General features: G+C 39.2%; 1 protein-coding gene across 1 annotated transcript in view; it reads right to left on the minus strand.

Annotated features, from left to right (window-relative positions):
* SNX31 (sorting nexin 31) overlaps positions 1-26091 on the minus strand; it is a 216012-nt gene that overhangs the window by 47274 nt on the left and 142647 nt on the right. The window contains exons 10-13 of the mRNA XM_053715250.1: positions 25223-25315; positions 20959-21162; positions 19473-19580; positions 6722-6799 (exon numbers count right to left, since the gene is read on the minus strand). Of these exons, the coding sequence (XP_053571225.1) occupies positions 6722-6799; positions 19473-19580; positions 20959-21162; positions 25223-25315 (483 nt within the window). The remainder of the gene's footprint in view (positions 1-6721; positions 6800-19472; positions 19581-20958; positions 21163-25222; positions 25316-26091) is intronic.

Raw genomic sequence — 26091 nt, forward strand, 5'->3', positions numbered from 1 at the left:
CAAATTTTTTTTTACCTGACTTAAATGCCAGGGCAGGCCGTGGACTGGATACACCACAAGAGAAAGTAATTTATCAGGTAAGCATAAATTCTGTTTTCTCTTGTAAGGTGTATCCAGTCCACGGATTCATCCTTTACTTGTGGGATACCAATACCAAAGCTTTAGGACACGGATGAAGGGAGGGAACAAGACGGGTACCTTAAACGGAAGGCACCACTGCTTGCAAAACCTCCCAAAAATAGCCTCCAATAGCAAAAGTATCGAATTTGTAAAATTTGGCAAAAGTATGCAGTGATGACCAAGTCGCTGCCTTACAAATCTGTTCAACAGAAGCCTCATTTTGAAAGCCCATGTGGAAGCCACTGCTCTGGTAGAATGAGCAGTAATTGTTTCAGGAGGCTGCTGGCCAGCAGTCTCATAGGCCAAACGGATGATGCTTTTCAGCCAAAAGGAAAGAGAGGTAGCAGTCGCTTTCTGACCTCTCCTCTTACCAGAATAGATAACAATCAAGGAAGATGTTTGTCTGAAATCCTTAGTTGCTTGTAAATAGAACTTTAAAGCACGAACTACATCAAGAATGTGTAACAGACGTTCCTTCTTCGAAGGAAGGACACAGAGAAGGAACAACTATTTCCTGGTTAATATTCTTGTTAGAAACAATTTTAGGAAGAAAACCAGGCTTAGTACGCAAAACTACCTTATCTGCGTGGAACACCAGGTAAGGTGAATCACACTGTAAGGCAGATAATTCTGAAACTCTTCAAGCAGAAGAGATAGCTACCAAAAACAAAACTTTCCAAGATAACAATTTAATATCTATGGAATGTAAAGGTTCAAACGGAACCCCTTGAAGAACTGAAAGAACTAGATTCAAACTCCATGTCGGAGCCACAGGTTTATAGACAGGCTTGATTCTGACTAAAGCCTAAGCAAACGCTTGAACGTCTGGTACCTCTGCCAGACGCTTGTGTAAAAGGATAGACAGAGCAGATATCTGTCCCTTTAAGGAACTAGCTGACAATCCTTTCTCCAATCCTTCTTGGAGGAAAGACAATATCCTGGGAATCCTAATCTTACTCCCTGAGTAACCCTTGGATTCACACCAACAAAGATATTTCCGCCATATCTTATGGTAGATTTTCCTGGTGACAGGCTTTCTAGCCTGAATCAGAGTATCTATAACTGACTCAGAGAAACCACGCTTTGATAGAATAAAGCGTTCAATCTCCAAGCAGTCAGACGTAGAGAAATTAGATTTGGATGCTTGAATGGACCCTGTATTAGAAGATCCTGCCTCATTGGCAGTGTCCATGGTGGGACAGATGACATGTCCACTAGGTCTGCATACCAAGTCCTGCGTGGCCGCTCAGGCACTATTAGAATCACTGATGCCCTCTCCTGCTTGATTCTGGCAACCAGGCGAGGAAGGAGAGGAAACGGTGGAAACACATAGGCCAGATTGAAGGACCAAGGCGCTGCTAGAGCATCTATCAACACCGCCTGGGGATCCCGGGACCTGGACGAAGAGGAAGTTTGGCATTCTGACGGGACGCCAATTCTGGAGTGCCCCATAGCTGAGTCAGCTGGGCAAATACCTCCGGGTGTAGTTCCCACTCCCCCGGATGAAGAGTCTGACGATTTAGAAAATCCGCTTCCCAGTTGCCTACTCCTGGGATGTGAATTGCTGAGAGATGGCAGGAGTGATCCTCCGCCCACCTTATTATTTTGGTTACTTCCGTCATTACTAGGGAGCTCTTTGTTCCCCCCTGATGATTGACGTAAGCTACAGTCGTGATGTTGTCCGACTGAAATCTGATGAATTTGGCCGCAGCTAGTTGAGGCCATGCCTGAAGAGCGTTGAATATCGCCCTCAGTTCCAGAATGTTTATCGGGAGAAGCGTTTCTTCCTGAGACCATAAACCCTGAGCTTTCAGGGAGTCCCAGACCGCACCCCAGCCTAACAGACTGGCGTCGGTCGTTACAATGATCCACTCTGGCCGGCGGAAACATATTCCCTGAGACAAGTGATCCTGAGACAACCACCAGAGAAGAGAATCTCTGGCCTCCTGGTCCAACTGAATTTGAGGAGACAAATCTGCATAATCCCCATTCCACTGTTTGAGCATGCATAGTTGCAGTGGTCTGAGGTGTATCCGAGCAAAAGGGACTATGTCCATTGCCGCTACCATTAATCCGATTGTCTCCGTGCACTGGGCCACAGATGGCCGGGGAATGGAATGAAGAACTCGGCAAGTAGTTAAGAGTTTTAGTTCTCTCTCCTCCGTCAGAAATATTTTAATTTCTACCGAGTCTATTAGAGTCCCTAGGAAGGGAACCCTTGTGAGAGGGGAAAGAGAACTCTTTTTGATGTTCACCTTCCACCTGTGAGACCTCAGAAAGGCCAATACAATCTCCGTGTGAGACTTGGCTCTTTGGAAAGACGGCGCCTGAATTAAGATGTCGTCTAGGTAAGGTGCCACTGCTATGCCTCGCGGTCTTAGAACCGCCAGGAGGGACCCTAGCACCTTTGTGAAAATTCTGGGAGCAGTGGCTAAGCCGAAGGGAAGAGCCACAAACTGGTAATGCTTGTCCAGAAAAGCGAACCTGAGAAACTGGTGATGATCTTTGTGGATAGGAATGTGTAGGTATGCATCCTTTAGATCCACGGTAGTCATATATTGACCTTCCTGGATCATTGGTAAGATTGTCCGAATGGTCTCCATTTTGAATGATGGGACTCTGTGGTTCCCAAAAGAGAGGGAACTTTCAGACCCATCCTGGATCTAAAAATTCTAAACAGATTCCTCAAACAGGTTTGAGTAAAAGCCCAACCCTTGTTCCGCCATTGGAACTGGGTGGATCACTCCCATTGTATGTAGATCTTCTACACAGCGTAAAAACGCCCCTTTCTTTGTCTGATCTGTAGACAGATGAGAAATGTGGAACCTTCCCCTTGGGGGAGAACCCTTGAATTCTAGAAGATATCCCTGGGATACAATATCTAACGCCCAAGGATCGTGTACATCTCTTGCCCAGGCCTGGGCAAAGAGAGAGAGTCTGCCCCCTACTAGATCCAGTACCGGATCGGGGGCTACCCCTTCATGCTGTCTTGGTGGCAGCTGCAGGCTTTTTGGCCGGTTTACCCTTATTCCAGCCCTGATAAGGTTTCCAGGTTGCCTTGGGCTGTGAAGCGTTACCCTCTTGCTTTGCAGCCGGAGAGGATGAAGCGGGGTCATTCCTGAAATTATGAAAGGAACGAAAATTAGCTTTGTTCTTTGTCTTAAAGGACTTGTCCTGAGGGAGAGCATGGCCTTTCCCCCCGGTGATTTCTGAAATAATCTCTTTCAATTCAGGCCCGAAGAGGGTCTTTCCTTTGAAAGGGATGTTCAAAAGCTTGGATATAGACGACACATCGGCCAACCAGGACTTTAGCCATAGCGCCCTGCGCGCCAAAATGGCGAAGCCTGAATTTTTTGCCGCTAACTTAGCTATTTGGAAAGCGGCGTCAGTGATAAAAGAATTAGCTAGCTTTAGAGCCTTAATTCTATCCATAATTTCCTCATATGAGGTCTCCGTCTGGAGCGAGTCTTCCAGTCAAACCAGAAAGCGGCTGCAGTAGTTACAGGAATAATGCAGGCAATAGGCTGGAGAAGAAAACCTTGTTGACCAAAAATTTTCTTAAGTAAACCCTCTAACTTCTTATCCATAGGGTCTTTAAAAGCACAACTGTCTTCAATTGGTATGGTTGTGCGTTTAGCAAGTGAAGAAACAGCCCCCTCCACCTTAGGGACCGTCTGCCACGAGTCCCGCACAGGGTCAGATATGGGGAACATTTTCTTAAAAACAGGAGGGGGAACAAAGGGAACACCTGGTCTATCCCACTCCCTAGTAACAATATCCGCAATCCTCTTAGGGACCAGAAACGCATCCGTGTAAACAGGGACCTCTAGGTACTTTTTCTCTGGGATCACCAAAGGGTCGCAGTCATCCAGAGTAGCTAATACCTCCCTAAGTAAAACGCGGAGGTGTTCTAGTTTAAATTTAAAAGCCAATGTATCTGAATCTGTCTGAGGGGGAACCCTTCCTGAATCAGAGGCTTCTCCCTCAGACATCAAATCCCTCGCTCCCACTTCAGAGCGTTGTGAGGATATATCTGATACGGCTACCAAAGCGTCAGAATGCTCGTAATCTGTTCTTAAAACGGAGCTATCGCGCTTTGCAGGTAACACGGGCAGTTTAGATAAGAAGGCTGTAAGAGAATTATCCATGACTGCCGCTAAGTCTTGTAAGGTAAAAGGGCTAGATGCACTAGAGGTACTAGGCATCACTTGAGCGGGCGTAACTGGTTGTGACACTTGGGGAGAGGTAGACAGGCTACCCTCGTTACCGTCAGTCTGAGAATCATCTTGGGCCACATTCTTAAGTGCAACAATATGATCTTTAAAGTGTATAGACATATCAGTACAAGTGGGACACATTCTGAGAAGGGGTTCCACCATGGCTTCTAAACACATTGAACAAGGATTTTCCTTGGTGTCAGACATGTTTAACAGACTAGTAGTATACACAAACAGGCTTGGAAATCACTTTAATCAAATAAAAAACACAATTTGAAAAAACGTTACTGTGCCTTTAAGAGATAAAAAGGGCACACAATTTTGCAAAACAGTGAAAAATGCAGTACTCCTTTTGAAATTTTCACAGTATGTACCTAAAGCCTTAGTAAGATTGCACCACAAGTAGCAAAACGATTAACCCCTTAATGCCCAAACCGGAGCAGCCTAAAGCCAACACCCGGTTAAAATTACTACAGCACCTTGCCACAGCCTTGCTGTGGCCCTACCTGCCCTTAGGGATCAGATTTGGGGGAATATAGCTTCTTTAAGGCCCTCAAACAGCGTCAGGATCCTCCATGTGAAGCAGCATGAACTTCTCTGCAATTCTAACTGCGCATCTGAGGCGTGAAATTAGGCTCCTCCCACTCTATTCCGGAGCTGTGAGGCCTAAGAAATCACTCCTAAGTGAATAAAAAATAGCCATGTGGGTAATAACCCGAGAAAGAACCCAAAAGGACTTTCAAAGTGTCTTGCAAACGATATTTTCCTTAGCTAAACAATCGATTGCCCTGAATTAGTGTCAACCAGCATAATTAGCCCTGTTATGTAAGCATTCAATTCCTTACTAAGTCTGTGAACATAGCTTACCCTCCCCTCATGGGGATATTGTCAGTCTCTTCTAGCATTATCTCAGTCTTGTGTAGAAATAAATGACTGAACATACCTTATTGCAGACTACCCTGCAAACTGCTCCCCCCAACTGAAGTTTTCTGGAACTCCTCAGTCCTGTGTGGGAACAGCAGTGGATTTTAGTTACAACATGCTAAAATCATTTTCCTCTCAGCAGAAATCTTCATCACTTTTCTGCTAGAGAGTAAATAGTACAAACCGATACCATTTAAAATAAACTTTTGATTGAAGATAATAAAAACTACAATTCTAACACCACATTCACTTTACCCTCCCGAGAGAGACCCTAGTGCTTAGAACCGGCAAAGAGAATGACTGGGGGGTGGAGCTAGAGGGGGAGCTATATGGACAGCTCTGCTGTGTGCTCTCTTTGCCACTTCCTGTAGGGAAGGAGAATATCCCACAAGTACAGGATGAATCCGTGGACTGGATACACCTTACAAGAGAAATAAATTATATTCTCTATCTGAAACATGAATGAAAAATGTTAGGTTTCATGTCCCTTTAAGCAAGCATAAGGATTCCCTGTAAGTACATTACAGGCGTTTTGCTTTTTGTGGGATTTGGAAGCTCTCACAGGCTATTTATATGGTTTTGTTAATGGTATTTTATACTGTGTGATGAAACAACGTTAGAAGCAGTGAGAAACACATTGCAGAATATAATTTTCAATTACCGTTTTATTAAACGTATCTATGCATGTGCTAGTAGATTTTCTCACAAACCTGTGAAGATTATTGGCTAATTTTATACTGGATATTTATGTTGGCTGCTTTATCAAGCACGGCAATGCATTGCAATAGAGTGAATAGCGCAATCAAGATGGTTGTGATTTGCCAACAACCCTGTGATACAGTTTGAAAAAACTGCAGCAACAGACAGGACATCTAAGAAGAGTACACTATGTACTTCTTTGGGGAACAGAATTGCGTTAAGAGGGGCTTTACAAAAGTCCCTAACTCCCCTTACCGTTTGTGCACCTACTCTATAAAACCTATCTTTCCTTACTCCTTTTATTTCCTTGTTTTTATTATATTGCCAAATTACTGGACCTATATATAGATTTGGTAATGATTTTATAGGGGGATCCCCTTCTTAACATATAAAATATATAGAATCTTAGAATTTATTTTGATTTAAAAAAGGTTATAAAATAGTATTAGGATCTTTATATAAAAAAAACGAAGACCAAAACTAGACTCCTCTATATAGGAGCATAGAGTTGTGGATTCAGATCTTTAGTTAGAATCGGAATGCAGAAGTAGACACCCGCTCTGGGAATTTGGCTCTTTTCAGAGCTGACTTTATTCTTGTGAAAAAAACACCATACAAAGATTTGTGCAAATTCAGATCTTTGTGTAGCTATCTTTCACAAGAAAAAATCTGGCTCCGAAAAGAGTTGAATTCCACGAGAGGCTGTCTGCTTCTGTATCCAAACTAAGGATCTAAATGCAGACCATATTGGAGTTACTCACAATCTCCAGTTCCTGTTTGATACATTTTGTGGGCTGCTCTTGTAGGATCTTTTTCAAGCAACTGCTGAGAAGGAATGCCTGTGAAAACACAAGAGTCAAAAATACAATTTCAAAATAGTATTGTGATCTGCTTACCATAGTCCAGTAGATTTGTAAATGAATATTTTCAGGTAGAAATAGTTTTTTACTGGGTCGGGATAATAAACCTAGTTATTGGGTTAGATTTATCAATGGTGTGTATAAATGTGCCAAAAAAGGGGAAGCTAATTTGCCACAAATTGCCAACATGAAAGTGTATATACGCAAATACTTATTTAAAAACAAAACAAAAAAAACAACAAAAAAAACCAACAGAATTTTGCCAAAAAAGTTGTGATTTAAAAAGATGATAAAATGTGCGACCTAATGTGACTTTAATGTGTTTAAAAGGGAAAGTAAAATCCAAATTAAACTTTAATGATTAGGATATAGCATGCAATTTTAAGCAACTTCCCAATTTATTTGTGTTGTCAAATTTTCTTTGTGCTCTTGGGATCCTTTGTTGAAGAGTAAATTTAGGTAGGCTGATAGGAACTTAGAAGCGTTCGGATCTGAATGTGGAAGGAGGGTGCTCGTGGCATTCGGCTCTTTTTTTGGAGCCAGATTTATTCTTGTGAAAGTTCAACACACTAAGATCTGGATTTGCACAGATCTTAGTGTTTTTAACTTTAACAGGAATGAATCCAGCTCTGAAAATAGAGAGAATGAAGGAAGGAAGGAAGGAAGGAAGGAATGAAGGAAGGAAGGAATGAAGGAAGGGGAAAGAAGAAAGGGAGAATGACAAGAGAAGCACAAGAGACACATTATTAAGACAGATGATATCTGGGATCCCAGAGAAAATGCTCTTAAGATATGCACTTTATAGCCATAAAGGATTTTATGTCTGTTTGGATTTGGTGTTAGTAATTTTGTATAGTTAGGTTATTGTGTTTTCTGTAATGTATTAACTGTAATTCATGTAAATGGTACCTTATATTGAAGCATAGAATTTTGCATTGGGTGATCTAAGATTTTGGGTGCTATGACTAATAAAGTTGTTTAACCAAGCGAACTTTCTCACAAGCAAATTCTTTAATATTTAATAGCAATCAATATTTAATACACCACATGGGATATAGGAGTCACATTAAAGTACAACCTTGAGAGCAGTATAAAAAAAACACCTAAGGGGGGCGTGTCCAAGAAGCGACTCTGAGCAGTCGCATTTTTCTAGTGCTCCGGGAGAAAAGCTAATAACTTGCCAGTTATTGCTAGATTTGCACAGCATCAAGAGCCCACACGAATGGATTCGTGAATGTTAAAGACTATTAACACTAATTATATCAGATTGCTGTATTAATGACCCCAGGGTCGGGAAAGGACACCTGAGGCCTGTAGTCGTGGCAAACTCACAGGCGGCGCTTCCCCCCCCGGTCTCTCTGGGGTGTATGACCGGAGCTGTTCACATAACTATCTACTGCTGACACACTAGAGTGCTTGCAACTTCATACAACGTAGCTGTTGAAGGTGGACGGCTACGCAACATAACAGAAAATTGAAAGGCTACTGAATATCACAGCTACCATGAGAGGTAATCCACTCCCTGACAAATGGGACGTAATTCTCATAAGATTAGAGGGACTATTTCAACCTCTCATAGAGAAGGCATTGTCTGAGAGTGAGCTGCAGCTTCTTATAGACAGACTACCTATGGATACATCTCCGGTGAAAACTACGCAGCAAACTATGGGCCATAGACCTGAATCTCACACGAAGCCCGCGAAATTGGAAATCCTCGGCACACAGATTAAAGGGGAGCCTCTACAGCAAGCTGATACCCTACTACTGTCAGGATTCCCTTTAGCGTTCACTTGCTTACCAGTTCATTGAGCTGCTGTCCCTTTAATTTCAGACCTACCCACTTCCTGTTTCCTATAAAGGTCTATCAGTCTCTTAGCAAATTGCTTGGTATTGAAGTACACCTTAATTCCACGCTCCTCAAATTACCTATAGTTATCACTTATGTGAGTTACAGCTCAAACCAACCTGACCTTTTAATTCATTAAAGCCGCTTAGCCGCAACTCAGCAATTCCAGCACCTACGATATCAACTCCAACTCCGGCCGGATCTACTAGATCAATCCGCGGTGACGTCACACGCCAACGAAACGGACAATCCAGGCTAATGCCATTCTGCTCATCGTTACCGGACCTCGTAACTGGGTATTAGGAGTTATACCTAAATCTGATACCTAACCATCTGGCTTATTTTGAAGGTAACCTACTTTAAGTCTACGAACTATACGTAATATCTGCAACTATCCATACTTAAGTACTACACTCAATACCACTGCTTAATTGTTTGTAAAGCACTATAGTGTATTTTCTTCTCAGCTTATCCGAAAAGGGATACTATGTTAATTTTCAGTTTCACAATTGTTTCTCAGTTGATACTTAGTAATTGTACCTCAGCTTAATTAACATTCTCCTCAACTTCTGTCATTTAACCACGCTGGTTTCAGTACAGTAGCTTAGCTGTATTTCTGTGAATTCTCTCAGGTGACAGTTATAAGCATTTTTCCTTCTCATTCCTGAAACTTATAACAACTGCTTAGGAATATAACTGGGACCCACTTTACCTATTAGGTAAATTATGTGCTTCCCAAATGATCCTAAGCCACATATAAATATAAAATTACATCTCAGCAGCTGTGGTCTAATTTGAAGTTTTTCTTATTCTCTAGAACAACTTGATATTTTTATAAGGTCGTGACAGAATACCAAGCCATTTAATATGGATCCAGCTGAGATGACCGCAGAAATACAGTCTTTAAACCAGAAAGTTGATTTACTGGCTGATGGCCTTAATACATTAAAAGCAGAAAATGTAGCACTTAAAGCATATATAAAGGATTACCTAGAGACAAAAATACATTCCCCTGAACCACAAGTTAGTCTCCCTGAAAAATTCTATGGTGACAGGGCACACTACAGAGACTTTAAAAATGCATGTCTCCTGCTATTCACGTTAAAACCCCAGTCCTATCCCAATGATAGAACCAGAGTTCTAACTATTATTTCTTTCCTTAGAGGGGAGCCACGCAGTTGGGCAAACAGTTTCTTTGAGACCAATGAAAATATACTCAATTCATTGGATCAATTTCTATTGGCCATGGGTCAATTATATGAAGACCCTTTCAAACAGCAGACTGCAGAGACAGCACTTAGGGCTCTGAAACAAAGGAAAAGGGTAGTTGAGGATTACATTTCAGATTTCAAGAGGTGGGCAAAAGATTCCGAATGGAATAATTTATCTTTAAGGAATCAGTTCCGCCTGGGTCTATCTGATCCTGTAAAAGATGAACTCTCCCGCACTGACATTCCTGCCACATTAGAAGAGTTAATGAAGCTCAGTATTACTATAGATAGAAGATTAAGGGAAAGACAACATGAAAGAACATATCCAGAGACATACTCTAAAAAGGGTTCTGGTAGTACGTCTGCCACATCTTCTCACAAAACTAACGCTGAACCAATGGAAATTGGCTTCCTGAAAGGCCCGTTAAGTCCCCAAGAAAAGATTAGGCGCAGAGAAAATAATCTGTGTCTCTACTGCGCATCAGATGAACACTCAGTTAAAGAATGTCCTGCATTACAGAGATCTAACAAGGGTGAGTTCACAACTTTTAATATTTGCTGTAATACATCTGTCACAAGAACGATATACTGTAAGCTTTCACTCTCTTTTCAGTGGGATCAACACCGTCTCAACGTGCCCGCAATAATTGACTCTGGAGCGACAGCTTGTTACATTGATAAAGATTATACATTTATCAATAAAATTCCGCTTATTCGGAAAAAGTCTCCTGTTTTATTAAAGGGTATTGATGGAAGGCCCATCTCTTCAGGTCCAGTAGAGTTTTAAACAATACCAATTCTAGTATCTACCCCTGAACAACATAGAGAATATCTTACATTTGATGTAATTGCTTCACCTGCTTCTCCAGTCATACTAGGATTGAATTGGTTAGTTTTACACAACCCTGACATAAACTGGACAAACTTGACACTTAAATTTCCTTCCAAATATTGCATTACAACATGTTTTCCTCTTAATATCATGCACTTCACCCCTGTACAAGATGAGATAATTTTACCTAAACAGTATAGGGATTTCGCAGATGTTTTCAGTAAAACCGAATCTGAAAACCTTCCACCCCACAGGAAGTATGACTGTCCTATTGAGCTAGTACCAGGGGCACAGATACCATACGGTCATATTTTTCCTTTATCTAAACCCGAGCTTTTACATCTAAAGACCTATCTAGAAGATAATTTAAGGAAGGGTTTCATTCGCCCCTCCACCTCTCCAGCAGGAGCGGGTATATTTTTCGTGAAAAACAAGGATGGCTCCTTAAGGCCTATTGTAGACTATAGACAACTTAACAAAGTTACAATAAAGAACCGGTACCCCTTACCACTTATCCCTGAACTGATCGAAAGACTAGAAGGGGCTAAATACTTCACCAAATTAGATCTCAGAGGGGCTTACAATTTAATACGTGTCAGAAGTGGTGACGAATGGCTCACGGCGTTCCGTACTAGGTATGGTCTATACGAATACACCGTGATGCCATTCGGTTTGTGTAACGCCCCTGCCACTTTCCAATATCTAATCAACGATCTTTTCAGAGATTTTCTAGATGTTTTCCTTGTCATTTATTTGGATGACATACTCATTTACTCAAAGACCTTTTCTGAACATATTTTACATGTAAGACAGGTACTCTCTAGGTTAAGAAGCAATTTCCTCTACGCCAAACCAGAGAAATGTATTTTCAACACACAGAGTATAACCTTTTTAGGTTATGTTATAACATCTAATGGAATTTACATGGAACAAACTAAAATTCAGGCAATTAAGGAGTGGCCTTCACCTAAATCAAAGAAAGAGGTACAAAGGTTTCTTGGCTTTGCTAACTTCTATCGGAAGTTCATAAAGAACTTCTCGAACATAACAAAGCCTCTAACTCATTTAACCAAATCAGGTACACCGTTTAAATGGAATTCTGAAGCCCAATCAGCTTTTGATATGTTAAAAATCCGGTTCACTACCGCACCGATTCTGAGATTTCCTAACCCTGAACTACCCTACACTTTGGAGGTCGATGCTTCAGATGTAGCTGTGGGTGCAGTTTTATCCCAACGTTCAGGCATAAACCAACCTCTTCATCCTGTAGTTTTTTTTTCTCGCTGTTTATCCAGCTCAGAACAAAATTATCCCATTGGAGACAAAGAGCTCCTTGCCATCAAGATGTCATTGGAACATTGGCGTCACCTCCTAGAGGGTACTTCATTTCCCACTATCATATATACGGACCATAAGAACCTCCAATACCTTAAATCAACAAGGACACTTTCCGCAAGACAAGTCCGCTGGAATCTTTTCTTTTCTAGGTTTAATTTTCAGATTGTATACCGACCAGCTGGGAAGAATCACAAGGCAGATGCCTTGTCTAGATTACCTACTCATACTCGATTCAATTTACCAAAGGATACTATCATCCCAGCGGAAAACTTTGTCTCCTTCGTCACTGACACCAACTCCAGTCTGATTCATGAACAATCTCTGGACTCCACTAAACCAATCTCCCAGCTCCAGAAGAAAACTGATGGATTATACTATTTCAAGAACAAGATTTATATACCTCCTACATTAAGACAACTAGTTCTTCAGTCTTCCCATGAATCTTTACTTGCTGGACATCCAGGAGTTAAAAAAACACAAGAACTTATCTCACGTTCATACTGGTGGCCGGGAATTTATCAAGACATTAAGAAATATGTCCTTACTTGTACAGAATGTACTATCTCCAAAAGAGCTAAACATGCTCCTTATGGACTTTTGATTCCGTTACCTACTCCTAGCAAACCTTGGCAAGAGATTGCTCTAGATTTTATCGTTGACCTTCCGAAATCTGACAATAACACTACCATCTTAGTTGTTGTCGATCTCTTCAGTAAAATGTCACACTTCATCCCTTACCATAAACTTCCTACTGCATCTGAAACCATTCAACTTCTTATCGCTCATGTTTTCAAACATCACGGTATTCCCAATACTATCCTTACTGACCGTGGAACTCAGTTCTCCAGCAAACTCTGGACTGAATTCTGTAAGGTTTTTTCAATTGATAAAAGGCTTAGTTCAGCATACCATCCTCAGACCAATGGCCAGACTGAAAGGTCAAATCAGTGGCTTGAGCAATTCCTTAGGATCTATTGCTCTTCGCAACCATTACAATGGTCAAAACATTTGCCTTACGCAGAGTTCTGCTTCAATAACACCACTCACTCCACAACCAAACAAACTCCATTCTATGTGAACTACGGTTACCATCCCAGATTTCAATTACTCTCTGACAATCAGAGTTTATCACCCACTATATCTGATCTTTCCGTTCTCATTACATCTAACTTTTCTACTATCAAAGCTGCTATAGAGGATGCAAAGAAGACCCAAAAGTACTATTATGACAGGAAGAGAATTCCGTCTCCGATATACTCCGTTGGAGACTTAGTTTGGTTATCTACGAAAAACCTTAGACTCAACACCCCTTCTAGGAAATTCGCTCCTCTGTTCATCGGACCTTTTCCAGTGGCTCAAATTGTCAACTCTAATGCTGTTCGTCTTACACTACCCGATTCTATGAAGGTGCACCCCACCTTTCATGTTTCCCTATTAAAGCCTTATAAAGCTCTCAGGAATCCCTCTTCTGCTACTATTTCTCCGGAGGTTATTGTGGACCCTAACATCGAATACGAAGTACAATCTATCTTGGACTCCCGAATCCATAGAGGAATTCTTCAATATCTCATCCGTTGGAAGGATTATACTCCGGATGATGATTCGTGGGAGCCTGCTGTCAACATCTCTGCTCCTCGATTGGTTGCACTGTTCCATCGCAGGAATCCTGACCGTCCCAGTCCTTGAGCCCCGGAGTTGCTCCTTGAAGGGGGGATTCTGTCAGGATTCCCTTTAGCGTTCACTTGCTTACCAGTTCATTGAGCTGCTGTCCCTTTAATTTCAGACCTACCCACTTCCTGTTTCCTATAAAGGTCTATCAGTCTCTTAGCAAATTGCTTGGTATTGAAGTACACCTTAATTCCACGCTCCTCAAATTACCTATAGTTATCACTTATGTGAGTTACAGCTCAAACCAACCTGACCTTTTAATTCATTAAAGCCGCTTAGCCGCAACTCAGCAATTCCAGCACCTACGATATCAACTCCAACTCCGGCCGGATCTACTAGATCAATCCGCGGTGACGTCACACGCCAACGAAACGGACAATCCAGGCTAATGCCATTCTGCTCATCGTTACCGGACCTCGTAACTGGGTATTAGGAGTTATACCTAAATCTGATACCTAACCATCTGGCTTATTTTGAAGGTAACCTACTTTAAGTCTACGAACTATACGTAATATCTGCAACTATCCATACTTAAGTACTACACTCAATACCACTGCTTAATTGTTTGTAAAGCACTATAGTGTATTTTCTTCTCAGCTTATCCGAAAAGGGATACTATGTTAATTTTCAGTTTCACAATTGTTTCTCAGTTGATACTTAGTAATTGTACCTCAGCTTAATTAACATTCTCCTCAACTTCTGTCATTTAACCACGCTGGTTTCAGTACAGTAGCTTAGCTGTATTTCTGTGAATTCTCTCAGGTGACAGTTATAAGCATTTTTCCTTCTCATTCCTGAAACTTATAACAACTGCTTAGGAATATAACTGGGACCCACTTTACCTATTAGGTAAATTATGTGCTTCCCAAATGATCCTAAGCCACATATAAATATAAAATTACATCTCAGCAGCTGTGGTCTAATTTGAAGTTTTTCTTATTCTCTAGAACAACTTGATATTTTTATAAGGTCGTGACAACTACCTATGCTCCTGCCAACTGAACAGAGCGAATGGGCAGACGACGCTTACCAGGATTCTCCTAATACAGAGCACCTTTCCCCAACGCAGAGAAATGCGCTGCTGCAGTGCAACCATCAAATTAAGATGGCGCCCGGAAAAATGGACACATCAAGCCGCAGTGGCGGAGGCCGCAAAGAAGGAGCGAAAGAGCCACATCGCCATCATCTGATGATAGCACACTTATTATACCTGAGCGGGTACAAGCCGGGACCGGCGGAGCTGCCCTGGGGCCTGGGGGGGAGCTCTGAGGGGTCTGGGAACCTCGACATCTCAAGTCTCCCGCTATTTCACGATCCTCCAGAAATCTTCAAGACCTGTAACCAGCAAACTGAAATAGCGCACAGTGACCCGGGAACCATCTACAAAAAAGAATCCTCCAAAATACTGGAACAAGATTGAGCAGGGTTAGCAGGAAAAAGCTTCAGCCTCACTTTGACCACACCGGGCTCAAGATCTGTGACAGGACATCTATCATGGGGTTCAGTTGTTACCTAGCAAAATCTATGCTAGATAAGCAGAGAGAAGACCCATAGGACTATAGCTAAGTACTATAAGCTTACCAGATTCTAAGTTAAAAAAAAAAGAAAAAAGTTTTGTTCTGTTTGGGAATGTTGTTCTATATGCAAATAGGCCCTAAGAATTGTTCATGTGGCATTAACTGTTTAATAATGTTTACATCACTTTTCATGCAAAAATCATATAAGATATGCAGAGTCAAGAATCCTAGGACTGTAGCTAAGTGCTATAATCTTGCTATATTTTAAGTTTTTAAAAAAACAAACAAAAAAAAACAGAAAAGTCTTATTTTGTCTTGGAATGTTGTTCTTTATGCACATAGGACCTGAGAATTGTCTATGTGGCATTGTCAGATAAATTTTGCATATCTCAATTTTTATGTATATAAATTTATTATAGAACCATATACACATTAGATGGGTAAAGAAAAGTAGAATCATCAGTAGGGTGACTGCATCACACGCATTTATTTTAACTGGAGCTCTCAACTAGTATGTCGCTAGGCAAAGTGCCCACATCTTTCCTCAAACTATGTAAATAGGTGTGTGCCTTGGGGGTTTGTGGGGGGCCCCTGGGTAGAAACTACTCAAGCCATACAGAAGGTGGGACATAAGAATTCACGAAAAGATATTTCAATGGGTGGTGTAGATTCATACATGCTGTCTTGTCTGGCAGTCTGCGGCCGGGACTGCGAGGTGGACACAACATGTGCAGCATTTTGCACCCATGATAATATAGCCAACTTTCAGGCATATATATATATAATTTATTAAGATAGCAAGTCACCCATAGTTAACCACCCTTCTCCTTTTAGTCTATTTTTACAAACATGGTAACCCAATCTTCACTTTCAAATTGAGCCCACAGATCAACTCGTATAAATGGGAAGTTTGTTTTTCCCAAACGGATATGCACTACTTTCCTAGGAAAAATGCAGCAGGTGTAGTTTCTAATTTGTACACTATTGGGTCACAATAGAGAATCTTATTAATCTATATCGCAACTGTTCAATGGTTAAATAGATTGTGTCAAAATGTTATGCACACCCTATGTTCAGCTCTGGTCTTAGTATCTGGACCATAACTTGTTTATATCACACCTACAATGATCTCATTTATGTCGGATACTTTTTTGTTTTTTTTGCATTATAAAATCCCCTGGACTTTAGCTATATCGCTTGAAAGGTCCAAGAGTGACCTAATATATTACATACAGGGAAGAAAAATGAGGACTTTACATTAAAATACCTACTCTTGTTATAAAAGGTAAGAATTAGAAAGCACTCACTGGACTGTAGACAACAACTTCAATGAAATATCCTTTATTGTGACGTTTCGGGACCAACAACGTCCCTTCTTCTGACAAGCAAAAAAGTGAAAACAAACAAACTTATAAAGTCCCTTACAACCACTCCCCTTGTTATAAAAGGAATATATTATTTTGTACACTGTTTATAACTGTTGTATGTCTTCTATCCTCAATAAAAATATTATAAAAAAAAAACAAAACAAAAAAAAAAACACCTAAATCTATTTCTTTTACTTTTTATTACAAAAATATTATAGAATCTGTACCACAAAGTTTCTTTTTTTTGGTAAAATATACCCGTTTGCTATAACACTAGGAGGTCTTAAAATTGTTTTAATATATTAAATGTTAGGGTTTCACCGATACCATTTTTTTAAGACTGAGTACAAGTACCAATACTTTTTTTTCAAATTCTCGCTGATACCAATTACCAATACTTTTAATGTCATGTGACAGTTTCTCAAGCACAATACAGACTAATGAATTAAGATATCTTATTTTAGAATTATGGAGAACTGTAACTCAAAAGACATTATGAAATAATAAAACACTTATATTTGCTTGTTGTCACAAAGTAGTTAAAACTCAGAAATTTCACAGAACAAGTTTATAAATAATATTACAATAAAATATATTAACAAATATAAAAATCACAACCAACCAAAAGTGCAATACTAATCATGGGAACACCACTATGGGATAGATTACATTGACTGGTAAGCTTTAACAATGCTCTCATTACATGTCCAACTCCATTAAAATCTATGGAGTGGAAATATGAACAAAGCATTGGTAAAGCTTACCAATCAAACGTAATCTAATTCTAGTCCTATAATTGTAGGATTTGTGTTCCTAGGAATTAACTTATGTGTCCTATGAACACTCTTCCTGCAAATATATAAGCTAAGGATGTTCCTCAGAGTACAGTATGTTTTGAGCATAATTGTGCAAGATGAGAACTAGCAGTATAACAGGCAATCTAGGATTGACAGCTCCTGCCTGCGCGTGATTGGCTGTGTGCGGGCAGGGGGCGGGATTGCATGCGAGCGCAAAATTGCACTTGTGTGCAATGTTAATTACCTGCGGGTAATTTCGCCCCGCCACAGACGAGCTGAGGCGTACAGGGGCGCGTATACGTGCCCCTGTACGCCTCAGCTGTGATAAATCTAGCCCTTAATGTAGAAAGCTCCTTTATTTGATTCAATCGATCACCACTCTTAGCTCCTACAGCAGAGCACGGCTAAAAAATTTTTTGGCTAAGATTTACCGCACGGCTATTGGCTAAGAGATGAAAACGTCACCTCTTAGCCAAAATATTTTTTAGCCGTGGGCTGCTGTAGCAGCTAAAAATGGCGATCGATTGAATCAAATAAAGGAGCTTTCAACATGAAATATCTTATACTTCATGAATGAAAGTACCCTTTATTTGTTTCAATAGTAAATCCTAGCGTTTGTAAAACGCTTTGATTTACTTTCACTTTAAGTCAATTAGAATTCAAACAATATGACATCTAAAAAGGGACAGTTTAGTCCAAAATAAACTTTCATGATTCAGATAGGGCATGTGATTTTAAACAATTTTCCCAATTTACTTTTATCACCAATTTTGCTTTGTTCTCTTGGCATTCTTAGTTGCAAGCTAAACCTAAAAGGTTCATATGCTAATGTCTAAGCCCTTGAAGGCCGCCTCTTCTCTCAGGGCATTTTGACAGTTTTTCACCACTAGAGAGTGTTAGTTCATGTGTGTCATATAGATAACACTGTGCTCACGCACATGGAGTTCCTATGAGCCAGCACTGATTGGCTAAAATGCATGTCTGTCAAAAGAACTGAAATAAGGAGGTAGTTTGAAAAAGGCTTAGATACAAGATAATCACTGAGGTAAAAAGTGTATTAATATAACTGTGTTGGTTATGCAAAACTAGGGAATGTGTAATAAAGGGATTATCTATCTTTTAAAGCAATAAAAATTCTGGTGTAGACTGTCCCTTTAAGAGATTTTTTAATTACTTATGTTACAGAAATACCAAATTTGACAGACTTAAAATGTTTGGTATCAAAATAATCCTCATGTCACAATGGGATTGCTTATTAGTGTATATGTACTCTATATAAATGAGCAATATTATAAAAAGGTATCTTGTAACTTCAGCCAAGGCTTGCAATTGGTTTATGGCCTGCCATAAAAAAGGGGTGAGTACCCCTCTACTCGCACTCTGGAAGGGGCCTGGCCAGAAATCTCTACTCAGGAAAAAAAAATATTGAATGGTGAATTCTGTAAAATAATATAGTCATTCTACATGAGAGGCTGCAGGCAACAGCATGTTAACCATAATTTTGCCGTCTCCCTGGAACAGAGACTATTCTTGTAAAAGAATAGGTTCTGCTATATTTTCTCCTTTTAAAAAAATGTTGTTGTTCATTCTTTTTTATATAAATGCATTGCGACTCTTGTTCATAATAAATATTCCTTTATTACGTTTTTGCCTTTGTCTAATATTTTAATCACGTTACCGAATATACTAGTAATAATAGTATTGTGTTTTTAGAGGGTTTTTTTATCCGTTAGTGTGTAGTTAGTGTGTATGGCATTAAAGGAGAGTTTGGGCATTTTTCTAGGTCTAGTATAGACGAGAGTGTGTTTGTTAACCCTTGCACCCACTTACGAAGTGTCACGCTTGCCTGTAAAGGCTAGACTGCGACCAACTGGTGGAAAGGGTTGGTTAACTCTTTCTTTGACAAACTGGTGACTGTTGCAGGGTTGGAAAAAGAATAATAAAATATGTCTAGATCTTTAATTGTTTTTCCTTTTAAATCAGCATATTAGTATACCGTCTTGAACTGCACAAATCATTGTTACCAAACCCTTGCAGTGTGGAATGATGACCCGTTAACTTTTCCTTGACACTTACTTGCTCGGTATGTATAGAAAACCATTTAATTACGTCTCCTTGTCTGTATTCCATCTTGAACTCCAGTTGCTGATGTTGTTTTGGCACTACTGCTCCTTTTTCAGATGCCTTTTAAAAGAAGGGATATGATTTTTATTTCTGATTTGTTCAGAGCTAAAAAATAACGGACAAGGCAGTTTTAATCAGGTCACAAAAGTAGTTTGTAGAAGAAGGTTAAACACATTAAAAAAATGCTTTAAAAAATAAAATGCATAATTTTCTTTTTACACTAAAAAACAGGTAAAAGACTTTACTTTTCAGGGACTAATGATCATTTTGAATCCTAATTAGAGCACTACCTATTTTAACATTACCATTGTAACTACTTTATTATTACTGGTAGGAAACTAAAATGTTAAAATTATTTGTGTGCACTAAATAAGTATCAAGTTATACGTTGCTAAATAAATTATTTTTTTTATAGAATAACTTATGGATCATAATTTTTTTAAAATAAATAAAAATGTCAGGTACTCATAACTATTTAATAAAATGAATTGGAAGGCTGATGAAAATAAAGTAAAATAATAACATATGTCTTGTTGTATCATTGTTATATTATTTCTTTCATTTACATGGATATGAAACCCAACATTTTTCTTTCATGATTCAGACAGAACATGTCATTTTAAACAACGGTTGCTTCTATTATATAAATTGCTTCACTCTTGGTATCCTTAGTTGAAAAGCATATCTAGGTAGGCTCAGGAGCAGCAATGTATTACTAGTGGTTATCTGCTTATTAGTGGATGCACAAAAATGCCTTTTCATTGGTTTACCAGATGTCTTCAGAAAGCTCCCAATATTGCATAGCTGATCCTTCAAAAAAAAATATCAAGAGAATGAAAGCATATTGGATAAAAGTAGTAAATTGGAAAGTAGTTTAAAATCACATGCTCTATTTGAAAAATAATAAAGAAAAATGTTGGGTTTAATTTCCCTTTAATATTAACTTATACACCATTTTGAATTAGAGAGACAGAACACGTCTCTAGGTAGGCTGATGTATGGAAATACCCTGTTGATTAAAACTTTGGTAAACACCATGATCAGGATGGGACAATCTTTAGTTATTTAAAAAAAAATGCAATCTAACATGCAACATGAAAAAAATGTGTTGTATCTACTACATGTGCATTATTTAAAAAGTAGCTTGCTTCACTTTTTCAGTTTAATTATTGTAGATACTAGATTATGTAAAGCAGCTGCATATAATTAGGGGTGGAAGAATAATTCATCTGTACAATACTAAATCTAGGAAAATGCCAAATTTCATACTTCTTCATCTGCTGCAGTGGAAATTACAGTTTGACTTTATTGTTCATTCACAATTCCTACTTTAGAATCCCCATTATATCCATGAGGTATATGGGTGCTGAATGTTCAGTTAACAATAATTCTCATAAGTTGCCAAAATGAAGGTCAAAAGGATTTGCATACTACTCACGTGCAATTTCACATGCCAACAAGTCAGGGTGTCAATGGGCAAACAGAGAGTCTCATTCTGGCCATTGGATAATTTAAAGCCGAATATCAATTCTGAATTACCAACCGATAGTGTTACAGTTGTTTCCACTTCTGGGTAATTGCTGGAACATGGGGCAAGTTGCAAGTATCCATAATGCTGCACTTCCTGCATTAGCTCTAAAAACTAAAAAGCAGATTTAAAAACAAAAATATATGCGGAACTGTGCAGCTGTATATCGCTTTATCACTAGGTACCTTACACATTTTCCTTGTAGGGCTATTATTGTCTTAAACCATATGCATATGAATTACATCAATATGAGCAGATCTTCAGAGTTAAATTAAGTCTTAAAATACATTTGTTTCTAAGCATTAAATATATTTTACCTCATAACAGGGCATTTAATTAAATAAACAACAAAAAATATATAAAAATTAATGAAAATATCTCCACAGTAGATCTTTAGGCTCATTCTAGAAACCAAACAGCCTTATAAAGTAAAATCAAATACAGATTTAGGCATAATGGCCTCTAAATTTGGTTGCATTATCCATGTCTAGATTTATAAGAAACAAAAACAGCCAAAAATGTGTGCTCTATAGAAATGCTTTAAAGGGACAGTCTAGGCCAAAATAAACTTTCATATTTCAGATAGGGCATGTAATTTTAAACAATTTTCCAATTTACTTTTATCACCAATTTTGCTTTGTTCTGTTGGTATTCTTAGTCGAAAGCTTAACCTAGGAGGTTCATATGCTAATTTCTTAGACCTTGAAGGCCACCTCTTTCAGAATGCATTTTAACAGTTTTTCACCACTAGAGGGTGTTAGTTCATGTTTTTCATATAGATAACACTGTGCTCGTGCACGTGAAGTTATCTGGGAGCAAGCACTGATTGGCTAAACTGCAAGTCTGTCAAAAGAACTGAAATAAAGGGGCAGTTTGCAGAGGCTTAGATACAAGATAATCACAGAGGTTAAAAGTATATTAATATAACTGTGTTGGTTATGCAAAACTGAGGAATGGGTAATAAAGGGATTATCTATCTTTTAAAAAAATAAAAATTCTGGTGTAGACTGTCCCTTTAATAAGATTTTTATAACCATCTTAGGCTCATCTGTTGCATGCATTACATAAAATGTGTGTGTGTTGAGCAAAAAAGAGGCTGCTCCTAGGGTGGAAACTAGCCATACAACAAGCTATCATGCTGTTTGTTCCCAGGTTTAGCGCTTTTCTTTTTTCATTTATGCAAATTATGACTGAGGGAAGTCTCCCTAAGGATGATGCAGGAAACCAGACATGGACCTGTTGCTCAGAGTCCCTTGAGAACAGAGGTATATGGCTTCACCTCACTGACAAAGCCCACACTAGGCCAAAATGTACATCAGGGATTTTGCCGTTTCTCTCGTTGAGTGAGGGATTGCCTGGTATTTTGGGGGCTGGATTGCACGGTTTAGCAAAGTAGAAAAATGGAAGCACTCACTGGACTTCAGAAATTTGTGAACAAAAATTGTGTTTATTTGTGACGTTTAGGGACCTCAAACGTCCCTTCCTCTGGTCAGAGGAAGGGACGTTTGAGGCCCTGAAACGTCACAAATACACAATTTTTGTTCACAAATTTCTGAAGTCCAGTGAGTGCTTCCATTTTTCTACTTTGCTGTTATTCCTGCAGAGCACCCTGGTAGATGTTGGATGGTGGTGAGTGTGCATATTCTTTCAACATCCCAGGTACCTTTACATACAAGCGGTCCGGTATGGAAGTCCTTTAAATAGGCAAGTGAAGAAGCCAGTCTATTAAAAAGACTTCCATACCGGACCGCTTGTATGTAAAGGTACCTGGGATGTTGAAAGTTGGTTGGGCTTGAAAGTCTTGCGGGAATTACTGTACAACCTGGATCTGTCTCTATACTGCACACATTGCGTTCCCCTTGCAGGGACATCTGAAGCAACAGTAACTTTTACCAATTCAAAATTGTGGAGTTATACGGTGTAGACACATAAGCCGGAAAAAAAGTAATTCAGACTGACGCTAGACAGCAGGACTTTACTATCACTTGCTGAGAGCAATCATACCAGTGCATGTATCAACACTTAAGAGCCTGGTTACTAAGACTATACAGCTGTTCTAGCACTAGTGGTGGGGCCCCACACTATAAAATTGTTTATTGGTATACATGATCCTATGCTTAATATGGTTAGACACAAGTATTTGTGAGTGCAGTACGGCACACCTACATGCATATTATTTAGCCTAGGACTTACTGTGTAATAGATATTTTCCCGGTATGCCAACATAGCCTGTGGTGTTTGTATTGATTTTATGCAAGGATTTGCAACTTGGAATTTGGGTGGAGGATAGACGGTCTGATCTGACTAGTCACACCCATATAGTAATAAAGCTTTTTGTAATTCTGAGCAGCCAGTGTCGTCCTTTGATTGACAATAATGTTTGATCAATCCTTTCTTACCAAGTAGAAATGCATATATATATATATATATATATATATATATATATATATATATATATATATATATATACATACATACATATACACACACGCATATATATATGTATATATATATATATATATATATATATATATATATATATATATATATATATATATATATATATATATATATATATATATATATATATCCTCTTCGGCATTGAGTTCACCAGAGCTTCACAGGTTGTCACTGCATTCCTCTTCTACTCCTCCATGAAGACATCACAGAGCTGGTGGATGTTAGAGACCTTGCGCTTCCCCACCTTCCATTTGAGGATGCCCCACAGATGCTCAATAGGGTTTAGGTCTGGAGACATGCTTGGCCAGTCCATCGCCTTTACCCTCAGCTCCTTTAGCAAGGCAGTGGTCGTCTTGGAGGTGTATTTGGGGTCATTATGGTAGAATACTGCCCTGCGACCCAGTCTCTGAAGAGAGGGGATCATGCTTTCCTTCAGTATGTAACAGTACATGTTGGCATTCATGGTTCCCTCAATGAACTGTAGCTCCCCAGTGCCGGCAGCACTAATGCAGGCCCAGACTATGACACTCCCACCACCATGCTTGACTGTAGGCAAGACACACTTGTCTTTGTACTCCTCACCTGGTTGCCACCACACACGCTTTACACCATCTGAACCAAAAAAGTTTATATTTGTCTCATCGGACCACAGGACATGGTTCCAGTAATCCATGTCCTTAGTCTGCTTGTCTTCAGCAAACTGTTTGCAGGCTTTCTTGTGCATCATCTTTAGAAGAGGCTTCCTTATGGGACGACAGCCATGCAGACCAATTTGATGCAGTGTGCGGCGTATTGGTCTGAGCACCGACAGGCTGACCCCCCACCCTTCAACCACTGCAGCAATGCTGGCGGCACTCATACGTCTATTTCCCAAAGACAACTCTGGATATGACGCTGAGCATGTGCACTCAATTTCTTTGGTTGACCATGGTGAGGCCAGTACAACCTGTCCTGTGAAACCACTGTATGGTCTTGCCCAACGTGCTGCAGCTAAGTTTCAGGGTCTTGGCAATCTTCTTATAGCCTAGGCCATCTTTATATAGAGCAACAATTCTTTTTTTCAGATCCTCAGAGAGTTCTTTGCCATGAGGTGCTATGTTGAACTTCCATTGACCAGTATGAGAGAGTGTGAGAGTGATAACACCAAACTTAAAACACCTGCTCCCCATTCACACCTGAGACCTTGTAACACTAACAAGTCACATGAAACCGGGGAGGGAAAATGGCTAATTGGGCCCAATTTGGACATTTACACTTAGGGGTGTACTCACTTTTGTTTCCAACGGTTTAGACATTAATGGCTGTGTGTTGAGTTATTTTGAGGGGACAGCAAATTTACACTGTTATACAAGCTGTACAGTCGCTACTTTACATTGTAGCAAAGTGTCATTTCTTCAGCATTGTCACATGAAAAGATATAATAAAATATTTCCAAAAATCAGGCTCATCTCCCCCAGATTTTGCATGCATTACATAAAAATGTAAATATACACACACACTAGAAGCTTTCAAAGATGAAAATGTGCTGGTAAGAACAGTTGTATCATTAATTTCTTCATTCAGGAATTGTAAACATTTGAAGAACTGGACAAAAAAATTAAATCTTCCTTTAAACATTAATAATTGGTATTCAGTGTACCTTTAACATATTAGTATATATTTTTTTCACAAAATGTAACCACGTTCTAATCTAGCGCTTACTATTTATAATTACCTTTAACTTTTTTTTAGTCTTTGCCAGATGCTGGAGCTTCTGATCTTGGTCTTCTGTTGGTTTGGACCATTTCATTTCAAGTTCCTGAACAGCCTTTTCATAAATGTAATTTAAAAAGTAGTAAGTATAGTACCGTGTAACACATTTTAAATCAAATCAAAACCCTCCAACATAATGAAAAAAATATATATATATTCATTTCAAAGGAAACACAATCTGACTAAACGAATAAAATACAAACATTTGTACTTTTCATATTTTTATGAAAGACATTTTAGTAATCATATACGGTGCAGCAAGCATGAAAATAATTTTATTTTATGTAAACCCTTGATTTTAGTAATTTGTAACTCCTATGTGTGTATGTGTGTGTGTGCGCATGTAGTTAAACTACTTAACCTTCAGCAAGCTGAAGTTTTCCCAAGAACACACCTGGTCATGTACAGGAATAAAGCAAGAAATTCCTTTAGTTAAAATAAAGTCCATGACAGAAGAATGTCAGGAACATAATTAATAGCCAAACTGGTGTCTTAACAAGCTGCTGTCCAAAAGTCAGAAATAACTAGAGAGTATGTAAGTGCAGAGATACAAATTCCTTCTGGAACAAAAATATAGATTCAGACTTCGCATCCATTATATCAGCCAATCACACTCTTAGCAAATTGAAATAGTAACAAGAATATCCATTTTGAGGAGTGTTATCTTGAGGAGGTCTGTCTCTAAATCTCCAGAATATGTCTATAAGTTATGGGGATAGGAGGAGTTAAGGAGGAGAGGATAGAAGCAGGAGAGAACCAGAAGAGAGGCAGACTTCTTACTGGGGCCCCAGAGGTAATTTTATTATTCTGATGCACTTACTTTATAGCTAT

This window comes from Bombina bombina, chromosome 5 (assembly GCF_027579735.1).
Source record: "Bombina bombina isolate aBomBom1 chromosome 5, aBomBom1.pri, whole genome shotgun sequence".
In the NCBI taxonomy this organism is placed as follows: domain Eukaryota; kingdom Metazoa; phylum Chordata; class Amphibia; order Anura; family Bombinatoridae; genus Bombina; species Bombina bombina.